A 19,464-nucleotide genomic window follows, 5' to 3' on the forward strand; every position below is an offset into this window, starting at 1 on the left:
TTGATATGATAATATTGTTTATCTAGAAAGGTTATAAGTGCATTACATCCCAATTGTCTTTGTGCATGTTTATTACTAATACATTAGCTTTTGTGAAAAACTAGAAGAGGACATGAATAAACACACATTATTGCATAAACTATTAGACTGTATTGGTGGTAATTTTATAGGGTGATGTCACATTTTAGAGATAATGTTTAAACTTGTAGTAAAATGTCCAGTGATGGTTCATCAAATCCTCAAAAGACATGGCAATTGGATGCCCTTGTGGATGTCATTGGACTCACGCCTCGAGTCCTATCCACATTTCCAGGTAAATGTGAGAATGAACGAATTAAAAATTTATTAAAAAATGTTTAAAATTCATAAGTTGCTTGTTGAAATCAAATGTAGGCTGGAAATGATTGTATACATTTTAGTTTATCAATTTCAAAACTTGAGCTTTGTGTTGTTTTCTGTTGAATGTAATAGTTTTAAAATGTTTATTTTCACTGTAGTTAAACTTATGGTATTTATATTAATAAAAATAAATAGATCAAGAGATTGCGTTATAATCTTCTTTTGATGTAGTTTAATTCAGACCTACTACTTTTTGAATTAGTTTTGAAATTAGACAGAGTTTAAGATTGTTTGTAAAGCTGAATTGTTCGTAATTCAGAGTGTTTTTCCATCAAAATAAAAATGTTATTTGTAAATCACTTTCCTTGAGCATAAACAAGCTTTAATCTTGCAAAAAAAAAAAAACATATTTTTTTTATATTTTTGTTAACAGCTAATTATATTTTTCTGCACTTAATGTTTGTTTGCTTTAGCCAAAGACTTGAAAATTTCTGAATACTTTTGATATATACTACTAAAATTTTTAATTCACTCTAAAGTATGGTAGTAAAATTGTTCCTTCAATTATATTGTAACACTTATAAAGCTATCTCGTTTACTTTTTCTTGTAGAAATGTGGTACCAAATATTCCTGTGGGCACTTTTCTCGTCGGTGTTAGTACATGCAATTGCAGCAGTCATTGCCTTTTGCACACTCAGGAAGCATCATTTTGGAAAGTGAGTACCTAAAGAATGAAATTAAAACTTGTGTTTCATTAATTATACAACTTTTTCAATTTCTTTAAGGTTGCATTTAATATCTAGTATGCAGATCCACTTAATTTAATGTTTTTTATCGGAAATTCTGTTGTTTTCATTTTGTGAAGACAGTTTGTTTTTATCGATTGTTTATTTCTTGATAGATGACAGGGCAGTATTTCGTAAATCGGCAATGCACTCTGATTAACCAGTGTAAACAATGCACCCTGAAAAGCAACATCTGATTTGATGTTGATGCAGATTAATTTAAAAAAAAAAGCACGTATGAGATGTATTCGAATTTCTCTTACTTCAATTCTTACAGTTATAAGTGCAATAAGTGACCAATGTCCAGTTGTTCCGTTATTCTCCGTACCATTCGAGATGGATCAGTTTCAACGATGAACTGACCTTAAAGCATCACCTTCGATTTCAGCAGGTCGACCGATACGTGGGCTTTCTTCGAGGTCAAAAACTAATATTACACACAGTACTTTTATTATCATTATGTAACCCCAAACATTATATTTTGAGCCGATCCTCAGTGTTTTGTGCTGGAATGAATAGACATTTTAACTTTCACACACACCATTAGTGTTACCGGTGAGAATAAAAAATCAATCTGTCGTGCACTGCAGTCTTTTGCGTGGGGTGAGAGAGTATAAAAAATTATCCAAATCATTCATTCAAAAGAATAACTTGTTTTAAATAATTCTACTAATAATAATAATTTTATTTATTTGTAGATTTTTCCCTGTTGTAATTCTAATAATGGGAATTGGTGGACCATTAACTTGTGGAGTGTTTACTAGTGCTGCCGTAGCATTTGTCTATCGTTCTTCAAGCCACAGCATGACACCGCTCTATGCTTGTATTTGGGGTATTGGACAGACAGTTTTGGCAGCGGCCGTTGGTTTTACAAGGATTTTAGCTACATTATAACGCAGAAGTTTTGTTGGTTATCTAATTTCATAGGTTAGGCATTGATTTTTTTTCATTTATTTTTTTAAGTAGTGTTTGTGAACAATATTAAGAAGGTGAAGCTTCTTTTGAATGAAGGTAGCAACAAGTTTGCTAGTTCTCTTTATATGTAATGGGCCGAAAGTAACATATTTGCTTTTTGTAATTTTTTGTTAAAAGCCATTTACTATTGTACTTGAGTCTATTTATTATGTATTTACTCATATAAGTCATATTTAAAATAAAAAACTTGCAAAGAAAAACTTAAAAAATGTGTATATATATATATATATATATATATATATACAATATGTATATATATTTTTGCATAAATTCATGTGAAAGTAAAATTACCAGTCTCATTAATTTGGTTAGCGTTTATTAAAAGACTAATTTTACATTGCAATATTTGAATTTTCTTATTTTATTTTTTTTTTATTGCTAAATTTATTATTTATTTTCCGTACACAGTCTAAAGTGTTGATAAAAATATCTGCTTGCTGAATTTATTAGGTTAAAAGGAAAGTTTTACGGGTTTCAGAGGCTATACTTTAAAATTGTATAACTCAACTAATGCTTGTTTATTTTTCGCAATAAGGGCCATTATCATCTGTACATCGTTGCGTACAAGAAATCTGTCTTTTCATCAATTTTCAAACTCATTGAATTTTTGGTTCCTTGTGGGCGGGCGTAGTCATGCAACGTGATGGAACTGTTTCTGTTTACCAGTGCTGGCTGTTGCATTTCTTTGCAGTAAGACCATTGATGGTTTTTTCCCCTGATTTAAAAAAAAAGTGTAGTGAATGATACCAGTCAGCGACCAAAGTAATGTAACAATTATATGTATATGAAGGTGTTGGTGTTAGGAAATTATTTAGGGGTTCAGCTTTATCCTGAAAGTTTCCTATTGTCTCACAGGTTCAACTTTTCATCATAAGTCACGATGCTAACAAAAAATTGGTTCGTTTTTGCTGTACGAATGCATTGAGCAAATCTACGAACGTAAACATTTTTGCCGATCGTACCAATCAATGTTCAAGTTTTCCCACTTTTGCAATGATCAGTATGGCTGACATTTAGTTGTTTTGTGACAGCTTCCACGATCTTACTAAAGCATTATTTTTGAGTAGAGTAGGTATATAGGCTCAGTCGAATTCAAAATCTTTAAACTGAAATGTCTAGAAACTAAGTTGCACAATGGTTTCATCAATACTGTTGGAGCGCCAAACTGCATTTACTTTTCGAGCCGTGTCAGCAGCACTTTGACCTACTTTGCATTCAAATTCCAATCAGAAGAGGTGAACGCCAAACTCTCCTTTCAATCTAATAATTGTTTAACTCCTCCTCTATATTCATATGAGCAATTTATTTCAATGTCTCGAATAAAAAAATGACCGTTTTTCTATTTTAAACAAAATCAATTTTTATTACTTTTTTGTTTTTTAATAATATTCAAAATTTAGCTCATTGTGATAACCTGTAAATTAAACCTATCTTACTGCCAGACTTTTGTTCCTCGCAGTTGTGAAAGTGTCTCTTGTACAGAATTTATATGGAAACAAATAATAGCTAAATGGAGAACTGATTGTGTCAGTAGGTAGTAAAACTACCATTGCTATCAATTTCTTGTGTAGTATTTTGCTGAAACCTATCAGAGATAGCGACTGTCCAAAAGCTGGGTTGAGCAGTTTGTTTAGAACATTCTACTCGGATAAGGACAGAATTCATAGAAAGTCTGTCGGGACGAATTTATTATGAATTATAAATGAGTTTCAGTAAACGTTCAAGATAATTTTTTTTTTTGGACTCGAATTAAGCTCTCCCCATTAACCTGAAATATCGTTGCAGCAATCCAACCAACCATCCACAACCTGTCTCAGTATTTCACCAATAAATCCACTCGCACCTCATGTCGCCATTCTTTTCTAAGAGCTCGCTCATTTCAGATGTTTTTTTTTTTTTAAAAAAAAAAATATTTTTAGAGATTGTGGCAATTATCACTGTTGTGCTACACAACAGACTCAAAAAATAAGTTATTAAAACGTTGAATAAACTTGAGACATAAAGGACTTAGTACATTTTCATTATTTTAAGGTCCTCAAAAGGGTCCTTTTGTTTAATACTCCCGTTATTTAATAATATTACATAATGGCACCTACAGAAAAACCCCTTGGATTTAAAATTTTATTTTCGTAAAATTTATTTTTTTCACATTTCAATAAATTTTTACCCTTCTAGAAAACAAAAAAATCATTATGTTGTGTTATAACTTTGTGTTATTATTTTTATAAGTAATTTAATAGGGAATTGATTATTTAGATAATGTTTATTTTTTTATATTTTAAGTTTCATCTCTATTTTTACAAAGGAGTATTAAATTTATATATATATAAATATCTTTAAATTATTTTATTTCTTAAAAGAAATATGTCAGTCTTTCATTGATGTTTAATCTATTTTTACTTTAGTATGATTAGGCATAAAGTGATTTGTTAATATTTTAAAAAGAGATATAGTTATGAGTATATTTGTTGAAGTGGGATCCGCCGATAGGTTGTTGCAAAAGAGAATCGAATAATGATTTCCTTATTTTGACAAGTTTCGTTCTATTATTATTTTTTCCCCCTCCAGATAAGGTCCATATGTACATTTAATATTTGCATATTTCTAACATTTTCTTGAACAAAGATGTGCCTATTCATTTTTTTCCATTTTTCTTTTAAGAAAAAATGTAAACAAAAAAACTTGTTTGTAAATATTTTATATGAAGTACATAGAAAATAATGTGCATAAACGTCGTAGAATGTAAATAATTTAATAAAAACCATTTTCATCTTATGGAAAATTACGAAAAAGCGTATTTTTCTAGATGTTTTACCAAAAATGTTTGTCGCTATGTATGTCATAATTTTTTTTTTAAATAATTTTTGTTTTTTTGTTAGCTTATTTACACCATTTAAGAAACTTATGATGTCACGTATTTTCTTAGTATTATTGTACAAACTATGCAAGACCATTTATAGTTGGTGATGTTATCAACGATGCGTTGTTCTATATGATAATTATTTAATGAATTTCAGTAATTACCACTGGGTACAGCAGTGTTTCAATGTATATAACTGCTGTACATTTCTATTTCAATGATTTGCGTTGAGAATAATTTTTATATCTTTACTTTTGAGAAATTTTAATGTATATTGGGTCAGTAAGTGAAAAAAAAAAAAAAAAACATAATAAAGGCCTTTAGCTTATTTTAATTCAATCTAATTTAATTTTAGTTGTCATTGTAATAATAACACGATTGAAAAGAGCAAACATATCAGTTTGTTGCAGAATTAGTATAGAATTTGTATATACAGGGTTCAGATACACTTCCTGACCAAAAAAAAGCAAAAGATAAACAAAAGGAAAAAAGATAACTGTATAATTTTCGTGGCCTACAACCTATTACCACGTGTTTATCTTTTTTATCCTATCCAAATAAAAAATAAAAATAAAAAAGCATTCTGTTAACACAAATCTTCCAACACTGTAAATCATTTTCTTATTGTGCTTCCTAAAACTTTTTAAAAACAACCATTTGTAAAAAAAAAAGTCTATCAAGATGTTCGCCTTTAGATAGGAAAGTATTTTCGTACAGTACTACTTTAAAGAAACAAAAAATAAAATAAAAGAGATGATAGATTTTTGTATTTTCTAATTGATTAAAATTTCTTGTAAATGTTAGTTAGATTGATATGTAAATCAGCCTTAAATATTTAAACAAAACACACAAACATAAATAAGAATTCACATTTTTCGTGATTTTTTTGAGTACATGTGTGTAAATATTATCTCATTAAGATAATAAGTCTCTAATTTATTAAATTTTTTACTTACAAGCTCTCAGTTGAATGTATTCAAGCACAACATGCATCACGTTCTTTTTGGTTAAAAAAAAAGAAATTATTGCAATATACAAAATAATCTTAATGTAAAAAAAAAAAAAATAAAATAAATGCTGGAATAGCGATCGATTAAAGTGTGAAAAGAATTATTTTTGCACGGTTAGAAGACATATTCTTCGAGATTTGTATGATGATGGACATTTTATAAATGGTGTATTTGATTATTGAGGACTTAAAGACTGCTATAAGTAAGTAGCCCCTCCTAACCAACTTAATAGTTGTGTTTGACATTGTACATTGTTTTAATATTGGAATAAATGGTTGAAAAATTTGTTACTATTCAGTTTTAAAGAGTCAATTTATTATTATTATTATTTTTTATTGGTTTGCCTTGGAAGATAATTTCATCTCGAATCAGCAACAATCAATATCTCATCTTAAATACTGCCAGTAAGTTATTATATAGTTACCGAGACAATCGTGGGTTTCAACACGAAACAGATGATTCTATTTCTTCATATATAATAAAAGGAATTCATTCAATAAATTAAATAAAGGCAATCATTAAATATTAGGGGTTTTGAAAAGTCGACGAGCTTTAAAAAACAAAACAGATATAAGAAAACAAATATAAATATTTTATTATAAAAACGAAATGGTTAGTAAGTGCCAAAAAAAAGTAAATTCAGTTCTGAAAGTTTAATTTTCTAGTTTAGAACACATCTGATGTTCTTCAGAACTTAAACAGATATTCGCTAGAGTAGTTGTATTTTAGGTCACTACTCCTCAAACAACCATTCGTCTCAGTTTCTGAAAAAAGGTCATCACAGATGAAATATTGAACTTAATATCTTTACTTATGAAGGAACTTGAAAACATTTTTTGACCTTTGTCAAAACTATTGCACTTAATTACAATAGTTATAAACAAAATACTCATTTATTTTTTTCTGTCTCTTCAGAAGCATTTACCCAGGCTTTAGGTCCTGCTATCAAAGTAGGTGACCTGAACGGTGACGACGAGGTAGAGTACTTTACTATAAATATAAATGGGATTGAAAAAATAACTGCCATTTCAGTCTATCTATCTATCTATCTATCTCCCTGGCTCAACAACCCTTAGTGGGTCCTGGCCTCCTCTATTAATTTATGAAAGTCGTGACGGTTTTGTGCTGCCGCTCTCCAATTAGAAACCCCCAGTAGGCTTCTTGCATCGTTGGCTACTCCATCTTGCCATCTTAATTTGGGTCTACCAACCTTCCTGCTGTGGCCCATCTCTCCGTTCAATATTTTTGGGATGGGGGCTGCCTCTCCCATTCGGGCTACATGCCCCGCCCAGCTAAGCCTACTAAGTTTTATTATCCGCCCAACATCCGCTTCCCCAAACAGCTCATATACCTCCTGGTTCTTTCTTATTCTCCATCTGCCCTCCTCCCTCACGGGTCCAAGGATTCTTCTAAGAATTTTCCTTTCGAAGGCAAGAAGGTTGCGCTCACTTGCTTTTGAAAGGGTCCATGTTTGGGATGCGTACGTGAGAACTGGGCGGATTAATGTTTTGTACAGCCTGAACTTCGACTTTCTAGATACTAGGCTGCTTTTAAAAAATTTTACCAGGCCGAAATAGCATCTATTGGCAGTCATGATTCTCCTTTTTATTTCTTGATTAATTTCATTAGAGGAATTTACTTGAAAACCAAGGTAGATGAACTCATTCACTCTTTTGAAAGAGGATGCTCCTATCTGGATACTTTCTCCCCCGGGGCCTCCACCACCCCCAACGCCATTTCAGTCTAGTAAAATTTATTTTGCCGAGCTTTCGACCTAGGGACTAGGTCATCCACAGCCCTGAAGATGCTTCAATCAAGCTTGTCCAAGTCCACAAGCTTCTGCCAGTAATCCATTTCTTTTGGCCTTCATTCTTAATAGGTAATAACCTGACACGTATTGAGGTGAGGTTCCTCTTACTTTTCTGGAAATGGGTTTTTTGGTGAGTTTTTCTGAGAATTGCTTATTTACTTACATATAAAGTGTAAAAGTTCTAGAAAATTACTCCGTTCAATCTATATTGCAACTTTTCAGAAAGGAATCTTTAAGTTTTTAGTAGCTTCTTGGAAGAGGTACAATTCGAGCGAACTAAACTGTATATGAAGATGAGAGGAAAACTACTTCATCTGGCGGTATTTGGGTCTATAACAACTTATCACAGTTAAGGTTAGCAACATCTGTGGTTAAACGGCATTAAAAATTCCAAGATTTCCATATTTTCTTTCGCCAATCCTTCTTCTTGTGTCACTCATCCTCCTGAGGTCCTCCAACACTAGCGTTAAGGAAAATTCTGTGGCTGAAGTAAATTTATGTATTGTAGAAAAGCTGCGGGAGAAAGTTTTAATAAGTTTTTGGCACAAATTTCTCAAAAATTAACAGGCAGTTTTATCGTTTTATCAATAATTCATTTCACTTTTTTTCATCATTTCTGCTGGCAAACTTTCAACTCTTCTTTACCAAAATGTACATTTATATTTTGAACATAACAGTATTTTACGATATATTATATCTTTTCAAATCCAAATTTAATGTTTTACAATCGTGATTTGATTTTTGCCGGTGATGATTTCAATATCTTGAATAGAGGAATCTTTCTCAATGTTTCTGCCGTTCTAGATTTCAAACTGGACTATTTTCGCAAAGCTCTGTCACAATATCCCTTGAGATTGCCTTAAAAAACATTATTTTTTTCAGAAAAAAAAAAAAAACTACCAAGAGCTGGATGTGTCAGAAAACGAAGTTGAGAATAATTCGAATCTAAAAAAAACTAGCCAAAAAAGAGTTACTCAAAAATACTATTTATTCAAATAAAACAACACATTTACAAATAACTTAAAATATTTTGTTCTTTCATCCAGCTGTAAACTTAAGTCATTTTTTTTGTTTTTGTTTCAGGCACATAAATTCGTATTAAGAATAGAACATTCTCAAATGTTAATGTAACAGTCAAGTCAAAAGCAAAGATACATTATTTAAAAAAAAAAATATTAAAACTCATTTTGATACTTTGTTGTTTTCAGAATGAATAAAAAAAAATGACTTTTCGAAACAAAAATGGTTTTATTTTTAGGATTCTTATCGTTAATATCCGTAATTATTATTTTTTTTTGATATGATTCTGGATGAGCATTTTATGTTTTAGTGGCAAAATCAGCCACACTTTTAATACTTTTAATCTCTTGCCAACTGATATAACAAATGATATTTTGTACAAATGAAATGAAGATTAGAAATTTTATTGGAGAAAATGAGAGTTTCTGGAAATAACAAGTAATCCTACACTTTGAAAATATTATTTCTGTAATAATTAATGACAAAAACCAGAATAAATAAGGTAAGGATTACCAAAACACTTGTTTCTTTCCCACAAAATTCATTGAACATATATGAAAACTAGACAGCTTAAGATTAATATTTTTACTCAGCATGGCACAAGACCAAGAGAGAGAATTTAGAATTCCTTTATTAATAATTAACTCGTATCATTGTAATTTAACCATTTTTTGATGAAATTAATTTAGTAGATCGATGATTGTCTAAATATCTAAGTAAGATCTAAATAGTATTTCTGCACCAAAGATTTGACTTGTTTCATTCAACATAAAATCTATTCTAGTTTTCAGTTTATTGTAACAAATATGTTTCAACTCCTGTCACATTCTGTACAATCTATAAAATTTTGTATTACAACTATTTTAATTTGACTACATTTGTTTTTTGTTATGTAATTTGTTCACTTTTTTTTTTTTATGTTATGTTACTAAAATTTGTAACTGACATCGTCCCCTTTATTAATTGTTCTAGATATTTTGGTGGATTTAAACGAACCACACAGTTTTTGAATTGCAACATTCAAAACCCCTTTTTCTTGGGCAGTTTCTGTCCATTTACAAAAAAAAAAAAAAAAAATTGGAATAAAAATTACGTAAAATTTTGTCAAAAACACTTCCTATTCGTGATTTAAACTAAAAGTGAATAATTTAAAAAATAAATATTTTATTTATATATTCACAAACCATAGAACCAAATACCATAAAAAACAAACTGTTAAAACCACTCTTTTTCTTTCTTTTAAAAAAACAAAACAAAAAACAGGTGTTTTGAACCTGTTTCCATCATTCCACAGCCTTTTGAAAAGGCTTGAGAATTTAAACTCTTTTCTTATTAAAGAGTTTTAAGTACATAAAATTTTGAGCATTATACATCATTATACATTACTTTTCCTTTATCAGCCACATTAGATATCATTGTAGCTAGAATTCCTTCTGTATTTAAATGATTAGAATCTGCCTTGTAATCTAAGTATTTATTACTTAGAGTTTTAAAAGTACCTCCTAATGATGCAATTATTGCATCTCCTGCGCATACATCCCACTTGCTTATTGCTGTTTTATGAATGTAAGCTGTCACATTACCAGAAGCCACCTCCAGAGACTTGTAACCTTTTGGAAATTGAAATAAAGTAAATAAAAGTGAATACAAATTTATTTTTTAAATAGAGGTAACAAGTAAGTGAGAACAGAAAATATAAGTAAGTGATGTCCGTCTTAGATTGCCTTATTTTAAAAAACTTCTTTTTTTTTCAAACCAGGCAAAGCAAAAATTCAAAAAAATTGCTCAACGATATCAATTTTAGGCAACTTTAAAACAATTCTTTTTTTTTTTTTTTGTATTGCAATGATCTCTAGCTGGTTTTTTTTTTGTGAACATCAACAATCCAAAGCGTTTTTGTGAAAAATCAGTCCATTTTTGTCGAATTTCCTTCCAAATATCAAGTTGATTAGTGTACGATTCAGCAATTGCGCAAAATTACAGATAAGAATTGTCAACAGAAGATAAATATGACTCTTATAACTACGACTAAATCCTCGAACACTTCAACCGACTGTTTTGTACTGAGGAAGCTGATTGCTTAAGGAACAAAGCAGTAATTCCCCCTAAGATTAAATCATAATTTACATTCTTACGTAATTGAATTCATTGTATCATTCATCTTTTTTAAATTCTATAAAAGGATAAGTGCTTCAAACATTTTCACAATCAAATGTATTTGAGAGTTTAAAGTTCAAATAGAGACTTGTACAAATTAGATAGCCATACTTCTGATTAGAAATAGCATACGTTTTAAAAAAATCTTATTAATTCAAAGTATTTAGGCGTCGATCTAAATTACTATTTTATTATTATTATTTTTATTATTCTCAATTTTTTTATCCACGCTAAAAGAAACAAGAGTGAAAATGAAATTAGAAACAAAAATGACACATCACATACCTGATCCTCCAGCATAAATAATTTCTGCACTTTCACCAAAAACTTTTTTAACAAATTTATCAACATTACCATGATGAGATCTGGAAACTATAATCACAGCTTTCTCATTCTACAAATACAAAAAAAACAACATTTTTTTTTATTTATTTAACATTAAGTTTCCTTTAAATAACTATTCAATCGTACAAAATAAAAGTAGGGAAAAAATTCGGTGGAAAACACTCAATTTTCTCTCACTATAATATAATTACAAAATTAAAAGATAAAGTTCCTTTCACAGAGAATTTTGATTAAATTTCAGCTGTCTTCAACTAAATAATGAATCAGGCCTGCCATAAATGGATTCAAGATTATCTGAATCCAGAATGTTCCTACTTATATTTACTACCAGCCACAGGAATCGCCACCAATAACAGGGAAATAGGGAGTATGGTTTCAAATTTATAGCTAATCCTACCCTGCTAAAATTTGTCTCCAACCAATCGTTTTGATAAAATGTTTTTTCAAAAATGTAATTGATTGAATTATGAGCATTCAGCTTACCAAGATGTTCGAACGTGTACAGATATAATTAAAAATAAATAATTTTTTGTATAATTGCACTTTTTTAAATTTTTGAATTTTAGCAGTACATTTAATTTTACTTAAGTCAAATTCCTTACTTGTAAAACCTTAACAAAATACTTGCAAGTATAAATGTTTATAAGAGTCCCATTGTTGTTACATAAATAGCAAATCAGTTAATTTATTCATTGTCTAGCCTCACTCTACTAAATGTATGTCGCCGACTTCTCCATTCTTTTCTGTCTAAAGCAATCCACCGCAAATTTTCTTCACCTTGCACTCCCAAATCTTTGGTTAGTCTATCTTTCAATAGCTTTAAATTTATTAGGTACCGTTTCAGAATGTGTGTTTGAAATTAAAACATACTAAATGAGAGAATTCTTTGTAAAGTGGCAGTAGAAATTTACCTCTTTCAGTTTATCTTTTGCGAAAATAAGATGAGGAGATTTCCCTTTATTAAGCCATGCCCACATGGTTTTGTGTTCGTCTCCAAACGGTTTATGGATTACACCAATTATGGGATTACCTCGATATGCTACACACACCATAGTCGTAACATAATTATATAAATGTTCTGGAAAATAAAACAAAAAATTGTTCGAAATTAATGGCGTTTTGAATATACCCTACAATTAATGAAAAATGCAAACATTTTGCGACAAGTTTTAATCAAGGCAGATTAGGGCTAATCACAGAAATACTTTTAGTACTTTTATTACTCGTACAACAGATAATCTTAATTTTTGTCTCCTATTTACAAAAGATAATCCCTTCTGCCTATTCTCTTTTCAGTTACTTGTTGATTGTAAATTTGAATTGGCCTACTCTATTGTAATTGATTTTTGGCTAAAGGGCACATGAAAACATGTACTTAACATGACTGTGAGCTTATAAGACAACATTGCAACAGCCTTAAAATTTTGACCTGTATATTCCTGGGTAGCATCTAATGGGTCAATCCAAACGGTAATTTCTGAAGCCTCAACTTCGACATCTGGTAGTCCGTGAATTCCAAGATTTCCCCTTGGTTCAATATCAAGTGGTACAAGATTTTTGCAATCTTTTTCTCCTTCTTTTTCTTCTGAGATTACCTATCAAAAAAACTAAAATATATAGAGCATTAAAGATATTACAAATACATTTAAACACATTACTAAAAACTGTATCTGAACTTACACTAATTGAAGGAAATAACTTAGTAATACCATAGTACATTACGCAGTGAGATCTATAATCAGCTTCTGTTACTGGAATTTTAACCCCTTCTTTAGTTTTCCCCTTTATTTCTTCATTAATATTGCTTTCCTTTGATACTTTGATTACCTCAAGACCACCTCTTTCTGCAGCTTCAATCGATGCTAATAGTAATCGCCTAAGATTTATTTTATCAGACCGAAAAGATAAATGTTTGGGAGTCAAATAAATAACAAAAAGGATTATCACAGCACAAATAATGCAAAATCCAATGCGATTGATACGTATTGTACCACCGAAATTCATTTCTGTTGAATAGTTTTTTTTTTTTTTTATAAACAGTAATGAACTAAAGATAGTTGTTCTTATTTTAACAATAACGAAAAACAAAATAGTTCATCATTACCTACACGTTGGACATTCAAACCCTCTAGTTATCTTTACATTTATAAACTAATCAGCTGATTTGCAACAGACGCTACAAAGAGGGGTTTTGTACAGTTTGTAGTTCAATTTTAACACAGCTGAGCGTCAATATTTTGACAGCCTCTTTATTGCCGATTTTCACTGCATAAATTCTTGTAATTTGTAATAATGTTTCACCACTTTTCACTTATTTAGAACTGATACCTAATCAGTGACATCTTTTATTTATGATTAAAGATTTAATGTTAATATTTGAACCTATGAAATGTGTTTGAGCAAGTACTATCTGACTGAACTCCGCCTTTAAGGTTAAGTTATGTGATTAATATTATTCCTTATGGATAAGGGATCATCAGTTGGGCAGAATATGGCTAGACTTTCGCCTTCCGAGGTAAGATTTTTAATGAATACTTCTTAGAGATTGATTAAAAAGCTAATAATTATTGTTATTATTAATTTGTATGCAGTGTTAATTTCTCCATGTTTAACAATATAAACTGCTGATTTTTTAAAGTATCAATTTCGTAGCTAGCTATTTTACTGTAATCTTAAATCGACTATTTACACGAGATAAAAATTAAGTTGAAAGTGAAAAGATGAAAGATTGAAATAAATGTTAATCGGTAGAACCATTAGGTTTAGAACAAACGATCGTAAATCAACAATTCATACATTTGTTCAAATTTTTGTCATGACTTATCTATTCGATCTGTTAACTATATAATCATCTATAACTATATAACCAATTTATATTTCTAAATTATAAAAATTGTATCATAGTATTCTTTATTGATTGTGATTCTGCCCTTACTAAGTGTGGAAAACCTTTCTCATTGTCGTTATGAGTTCACCTTTAAAGGAACATTTTAAATACTGGAAATCTTTTTGCTATATCAAAAGTAATCTAATTCAGGTTTACTATAATTTCGACCCTACTACTTTTTAAATATGATACTATTCAAACTTGTTGCATTTGTGTTGCTCGGATTTATTGCAAATAAAATATATGTAGTCCACAGGGTTGCCTCTCGGTTAGCAGCTTCTCTTTTAACTCTCGTGTAATTTGTCTTCTTGCTTGTAAAACTCTATTTTCTACGGTTTAAGAAAGGTTTTAATTTTTAGTTAATACGGTTATCAGTAATAATCATTTTGAATCCCACGTATTCATTTTACGAATTAACCTTATCTGTACCCGCAAATTTATTCTTATCACTTTTTGGTCACTGGTAATAGTGAATTTATTTTAAATGGAAGTTACATTTTCGTCTAATTAATGACTTTTTTTAGACAGAAATATTTTGCAATAGGCTGTTGTATTATGTATTTGATATTATTTATTTTATATTGCCATTTTTTAAAATGAAATTATTAATTTCTTTGATTGGGAAATATCACATAAATATAAGAAACCTATGATTTATTTGTGGTAACAGTTATCAACTCTTTGCATCCCTACCGTATCTATTTAGTTGTACTTTCATTATTTCTTATTAACATGATTAATCAATTCAACTAAGTTTCCTTACTACAATTATTTATAATTGATTTGCCAAGAATTGTTCTTAAATTACACTAATTTAAATTCATATTTGGCTTTATTTATTTTCATGGATATTTGGATGGAAATTGAAGTTTAGTTTTTTTTTTTTTTTGGTATTGTCAGTAGTAAAAACTTACTATTAATTCTTAATACTAATAAACAAGATAATCTGGTCATGTTTACATGCTTTTCCTTTAGTTTCTTCATATTGTACATAAATTTGTTTTGCTTTTTAAAGCTTGAAATTGGTATAAATTGGTTTTGGAAACTGCTGGGTTATTCATCTTTATTTTTTCAACTTTTGCTTTTTGTATTTGAGTAAAGAAAGAATTCAATTTTTTTACATTTTCAATGTTTTCCTGCGAGTCGAAAAAAAGGCTTTTTTTTGTGTGTAAAATTCTGTGTGTACAGAAGGATGCGACAATTGTAGAGACAGAAGGAATGTAGTGTGTAATGGTTGGATACATAGTAATGGACAACCTGTGATATGGTGGAGGATTTTAGAATGAAATTTTGGTTTTAGGATCTGATTGCATTGTTTTCTAATCCCATGTAGCTTTAGTCTGTATGTTATTTTAGTTTTAATAGAGATAGTGACAATTTAGAGCGTACATCGTGTAATCTCTGAAAGAGAAGAAGGATACGATTTTTAAGTTCATAGAGGGTGAGAATTTCATGCCTAGTCCAAGATAACGTACATGCTTGGTGTGCTGAATGGATATTCCAATTATTTAAATTTAATTTGTGCGCACGTGTGTTTTAGCTTTTTTATGGTTCTGCTTTTTATTTGGAAGCCTAGAAAAATTATAAATATATTGACGTAAAACTCTTTCGGTGGATATTGTTTCATAGTCATCGTCTGGGCAAATTTTAGTCTCCATCCGAGCGAAGAAAAAAAAAAGTTATATTTTCTCCTTTATTTGGAAAAAGTATTTGAAAATCATAGTTACCGAGATATTTCCAGAAATTATTACTTTTAACCCTTCCTTCCCACCAAAAATCTTGTATCATAGATTATTAAAAATTGCTTGGTGAATAATTTAATTTTTTTTTTTTTTTAAATTATTACTAAAAAAAAAATTGATAATAGTTTCTGATAATTGTAAACTGTTCCTGTTAGTATTTACTTTTGAAAATGATTAAAAAAAATGGTGGAAACATTAACTTCTTGAAAAAGACCTGTTTTGAAAAAATATTCCTAAAGTTAATGGCCAGGAAAGATCAGGGTTACATAAAAAAAAAGCAAATAGCAACAAAATAAAATTTATTATACTTGTTCGGTGAAAGTGAAAAAAAAAAAAAAAATATCCAAACCTTAAAGATAGGAAGCAAAAGAGAGATGGTGTGAAATCAATATTATGATAACCGCTAGATGTAGCTAGTGTTGAGTGCGCTAACTGCTGTTGCCTTCATAGTGGGTACTTCATTCAATTCTAGTCAGTTTCAAGCGAGCTGTTGGAGTGGTCAATTCTAGTTATTTCAGAGAATAAGGATTTTTTTAAATTTTTTTTATTAGAATTCAAATCTTTGAAATATATTTGTTTTTTTTTAATTACGGTCATGGAAGTTTTGTGTTTAACAGATAGGTTTGAATTGGATTCTGTATAGGTAAAATGAAGTATATTTTATATACATATATAATTATAGATATCAAATAAAATTACTGAATGGGATTTCAGAAATTAGTTAAGAGTTCCTTTAGATCTGTTGTTAAAAAAAAATAGTGTTCAATATTTTAACAATAGAAATACTTGTTTATGCGAAGTGTAAATTTTTGGCGATATCTTAACAAAAAAAAAAAACAAGAATTTGAAATAGCTTCATTTTGTTCGTACGATCTTATAGTTTCGACTAGAAGTTTTGTGTTCAACTTCCACGTTTGAATTGAACACCAAGATATGAAGATTTAGAGATTTAAATCCAATAAGAACGCTGAGGTGGATGAAACCAAACCAACCAACCAACTCTAGCTTACATTGCAAGACTCCCATCATCTTGTTAATGTTAAGACTTTGCTTTATTGTATTAGTACATCCTTTCAACTTTTCTTGTCCAGAATCTTTCTCAGGTTTTGCATACCCTTTCCTTTTTTTTTACCCCTCTCTCCCTGGTGTGGGGGAGAGGGAAGTGGACTGGCCATTTCTTCAAGGAGTTTGGCGTACCCTGCGGGGTATTCTAATCTTATCTACACCCGCACTCTCACACATTATACCTGCAGAGATAATTTTTGTTGTGCACAACTATTTTTGGATTTAGTGAAACCACGGCAAAAAAAAAAAAAAAAAGTCTTGTTTTTCACCCATACACCCTCATTTGGAAATTTAATCGTCACAGCCACCTGCATTTATGTGCACAACTGTGAATACATTAGGGTACCACTATACAGCTTTTAGGTGTGATAATGGTGGATTCGTGTTGTAGGCGCTCTCTTTTTATGATCTATACCAGCGTTTCCCAACTTTTTTTGGCTCGCATACCATTTGGTAGTACATCATGCTAAATTGTACCCCTTCGTAAAAATTATTGTCTTTCGTGAAATTTGTTATTCCGAGTCTGTTATTTTATTATTATCACCTTTATTTGTATAGAGATACAATGAATCTGTAACAAAGGAGTTCAAGTTCATGTTCACTTTATAAACTTTGTAAAGTGTAAGATCTTAGTTTTAAAACTTTTATTAAATAATTAAAACTTGCGGACATATTTTTCTCTTCAAAATTATAAATTAATTTACAAAGTTCTTCTTTAGGACTATTATAGTTGTGCCCAAATCTTCTAAATTAATTTCTTTTAAGCATTCAACTTACCTGCAAGTATCAATTAAATTTAATGTTGCTTGGATAGAGCTAACTCATCTGTCTCTTTAAGCAGATTTTTACATAGTTATCATTTAAGTTCTGTCACATGATAATTCTATTAACTTTTCTTTATCTTTTATCGATAATGATGTAGCTTTTCCTAAATTTTCTTCATAGAAGGGGGTTTGAAATCAAATTATCATTTGTGTTTTTGGGTTTTGGGGAAATACTCCATGAAAGACAATTTTGATCCTGTTAAATGTGCTATTATATTTTCTCGTACGTCTTGAAACAGACTAACCTTATTACTTGTAAATATTAACAACTTAACTGAATAATATTATTAATTAAAATAATTTTTAATGAATTACTAGAAAAAACGTTTCTATGATTTAATTTTTTTTTTAACTTTGTATGTCCACCATTATTGATTATTTTTCGCGTACCACAGGTTGGGAAACGCTGATCTATACACTATCTATACTGCGTCTTCCGCTCGAGACATCCGTTTCAAACTTACTCTAAACGCTATGTATTAAAGCTCTTAATATGGTATTATTAAATACGTACGCGACTAGCCGTCTTTTGATTCTTAGTTTCAGTTGACTCTATTCATTGTTGTCTTTGTCTTTAAAAGGCCGATATTTGTTCGTGAATGTCACACTGCCTTTTGGAGATTTATTTTTTATTTTTTGCTAATGGCGGCCCTTTTTATTATATGGAATAAAAAGTCTTTTATTATTTTCTAAGTAATTAGTTATTGTTGCCGCACTGTACGAAAGAAGTTCTTTATCATTTCTTGTTTTTTAATAAATAATTTCAAGACATGTTTTTTAATCATATTTTTATTGATTAATTTATCTAATCATATAGAATATTTTTAAATTTTCAGAAGTCAAGAACGTGTAAGATTAATGTTGATATTTTTTATTCGATAACTTATCGATGCAGTTGATATTAGTATTAGTCATCCATTTCCAGTGGATAGGTCTCATTCTCCAGGTACATTGATGAATGAGAATGCAGATGTATTCTCTCTCCCTTCTTCTAATACCCTTCAGAATCGATTAATATTTGCAGATGATTTTAGAATTTGATCTATTTCTAAGGAAGTATTGAAGTTAAACTTTTATCTAAAGGGCGCTGTTAATTGTTCGCTACGAATATCAAACATTACGAACGGCTACTAATTTTCTAATTAGAAGATGTACGTCGTAGATTCTGTTTGGCTTTTATTTGTTGCCAAAGGGTTTTTTTTTTCTTTATTGATTCTTGATTGATTGACACTCGTTTGTCCAAAATATACGTTTAAATTTTATTTTAAAAATTTATTAAATAAATATTCTACCTTTATTTCTAGTAAAAAGGTTATTGTTATAGATAGCGTTAGTGTTGTTGTTTTTTTCTCCTTTATCAAGGCAATTTAGTATATATGTACCATGATAGCAATAAAATGAGGAAAAACGTGACACCTGAGGGACTGTTTAATTACGGCAACATTTTCCAAAATATCAAATTTTGACGTGTTTAGCTTTTCTGAATGTGTGTGTGTGTGTGTGTGTGTGTGCTGATGTTATCTATGTGTTTGTTTTTGTTGTTTTTTGTTATTATAGATATATTGTCAGGTTCAATTTGAGTTTACAAAGTAATTAATAAATTAAAAAAAATATAAAGTAATCGCCTATTATTTCAGGCGGGGC

General features: G+C 29.8%; 3 protein-coding genes across 5 annotated transcripts in view; 2 read left to right on the top strand and 1 right to left on the bottom strand.

The window, feature by feature from the left end:
* The first annotated feature begins 24 nt into the window (after positions 1 to 24).
* Positions 25 to 6,263, top strand: LOC141451000 (transmembrane protein 170A). The gene is made up of 3 exons (XM_074121992.1): positions 25 to 313; positions 951 to 1,056; positions 1,824 to 6,263. Exons 1-3 carry the CDS (start codon positions 214 to 216, stop codon positions 2,017 to 2,019), a joined length of 402 nt encoding a protein of 133 aa, XP_073978093.1. The 5' UTR covers positions 25 to 213; the 3' UTR covers positions 2,020 to 6,263.
* Positions 6,264 to 9,065: 2,802 nt separating this feature from the next.
* Positions 9,066 to 13,460, bottom strand: LOC141450853 (putative inositol monophosphatase 3). Its single transcript, XM_074121708.1, has 5 exons — positions 12,983 to 13,460; positions 12,732 to 12,897; positions 12,214 to 12,380; positions 11,243 to 11,351; positions 9,066 to 10,410 (listed from the first exon to the last, which is right to left on the bottom strand). Exons 1-5 carry the CDS (start codon positions 13,304 to 13,306, stop codon positions 10,166 to 10,168), a joined length of 1,011 nt encoding a protein of 336 aa, XP_073977809.1. The 5' UTR covers positions 13,307 to 13,460; the 3' UTR covers positions 9,066 to 10,165.
* Positions 13,461 to 13,545: 85 nt separating this feature from the next.
* LOC141450920 (ubiquitin-conjugating enzyme E2 W) overlaps positions 13,546 to 19,464 on the top strand; it is a 44,348-nt gene continuing 38,429 nt past the window's right edge. For 2 of the 3 annotated variants that reach the window (XM_074121842.1, XM_074121848.1), the window contains exon 1: positions 16,391 to 16,574. Coding sequence is in view for 1 of the 3 variants with exons in the window: in XM_074121858.1 (XP_073977959.1) it covers positions 13,764 to 13,817 (54 nt within the window). In the remaining 2 variants the exon portion in view is untranslated. Of the gene's footprint in view, positions 13,818 to 16,390; positions 16,575 to 19,464 lie in introns of those variants that run through there. The other variant, XM_074121858.1, reaches the window with a different exon arrangement.

Source organism: Rhodnius prolixus, unplaced genomic scaffold (genome assembly GCF_049639745.1).
Source record: "Rhodnius prolixus isolate KJV_2025 unplaced genomic scaffold, Rpr scaffold_1, whole genome shotgun sequence".
In the NCBI taxonomy this organism is placed as follows: domain Eukaryota; kingdom Metazoa; phylum Arthropoda; class Insecta; order Hemiptera; family Reduviidae; genus Rhodnius; species Rhodnius prolixus.

Coding starts and splice junctions, on each gene's coding strand:
- LOC141451000 (XM_074121992.1), top strand. CDS start 214: ATGTCCAGTGATGGTTCATCAAATCCTCAAAAGACATGGCAATTGGAT. Junction 314..950: donor AGTCCTATCCACATTTCCAG/GTAAATGTGAGA, acceptor TTTTTCTTGTAG/AAATGTGGTACCAAATATTC. Junction 1,057..1,823: donor AGGAAGCATCATTTTGGAAA/GTGAGTACCTAA, acceptor ATTTATTTGTAG/ATTTTTCCCTGTTGTAATTC.
- LOC141450853 (XM_074121708.1), bottom strand. CDS start 13,306: ATGAATTTCGGTGGTACAATACGTATCAATCGCATTGGATTTTGCATT. Junction 12,381..12,731: donor TGCTACCCAGGAATATACAG/GTCAAAATTTTA, acceptor TTTATTTTCCAG/AACATTTATATAATTATGTT. Junction 10,411..11,242: donor TATTTATGCTGGAGGATCAG/GTATGTGATGTG, acceptor AATTTCCAAAAG/GTTACAAGTCTCTGGAGGTG.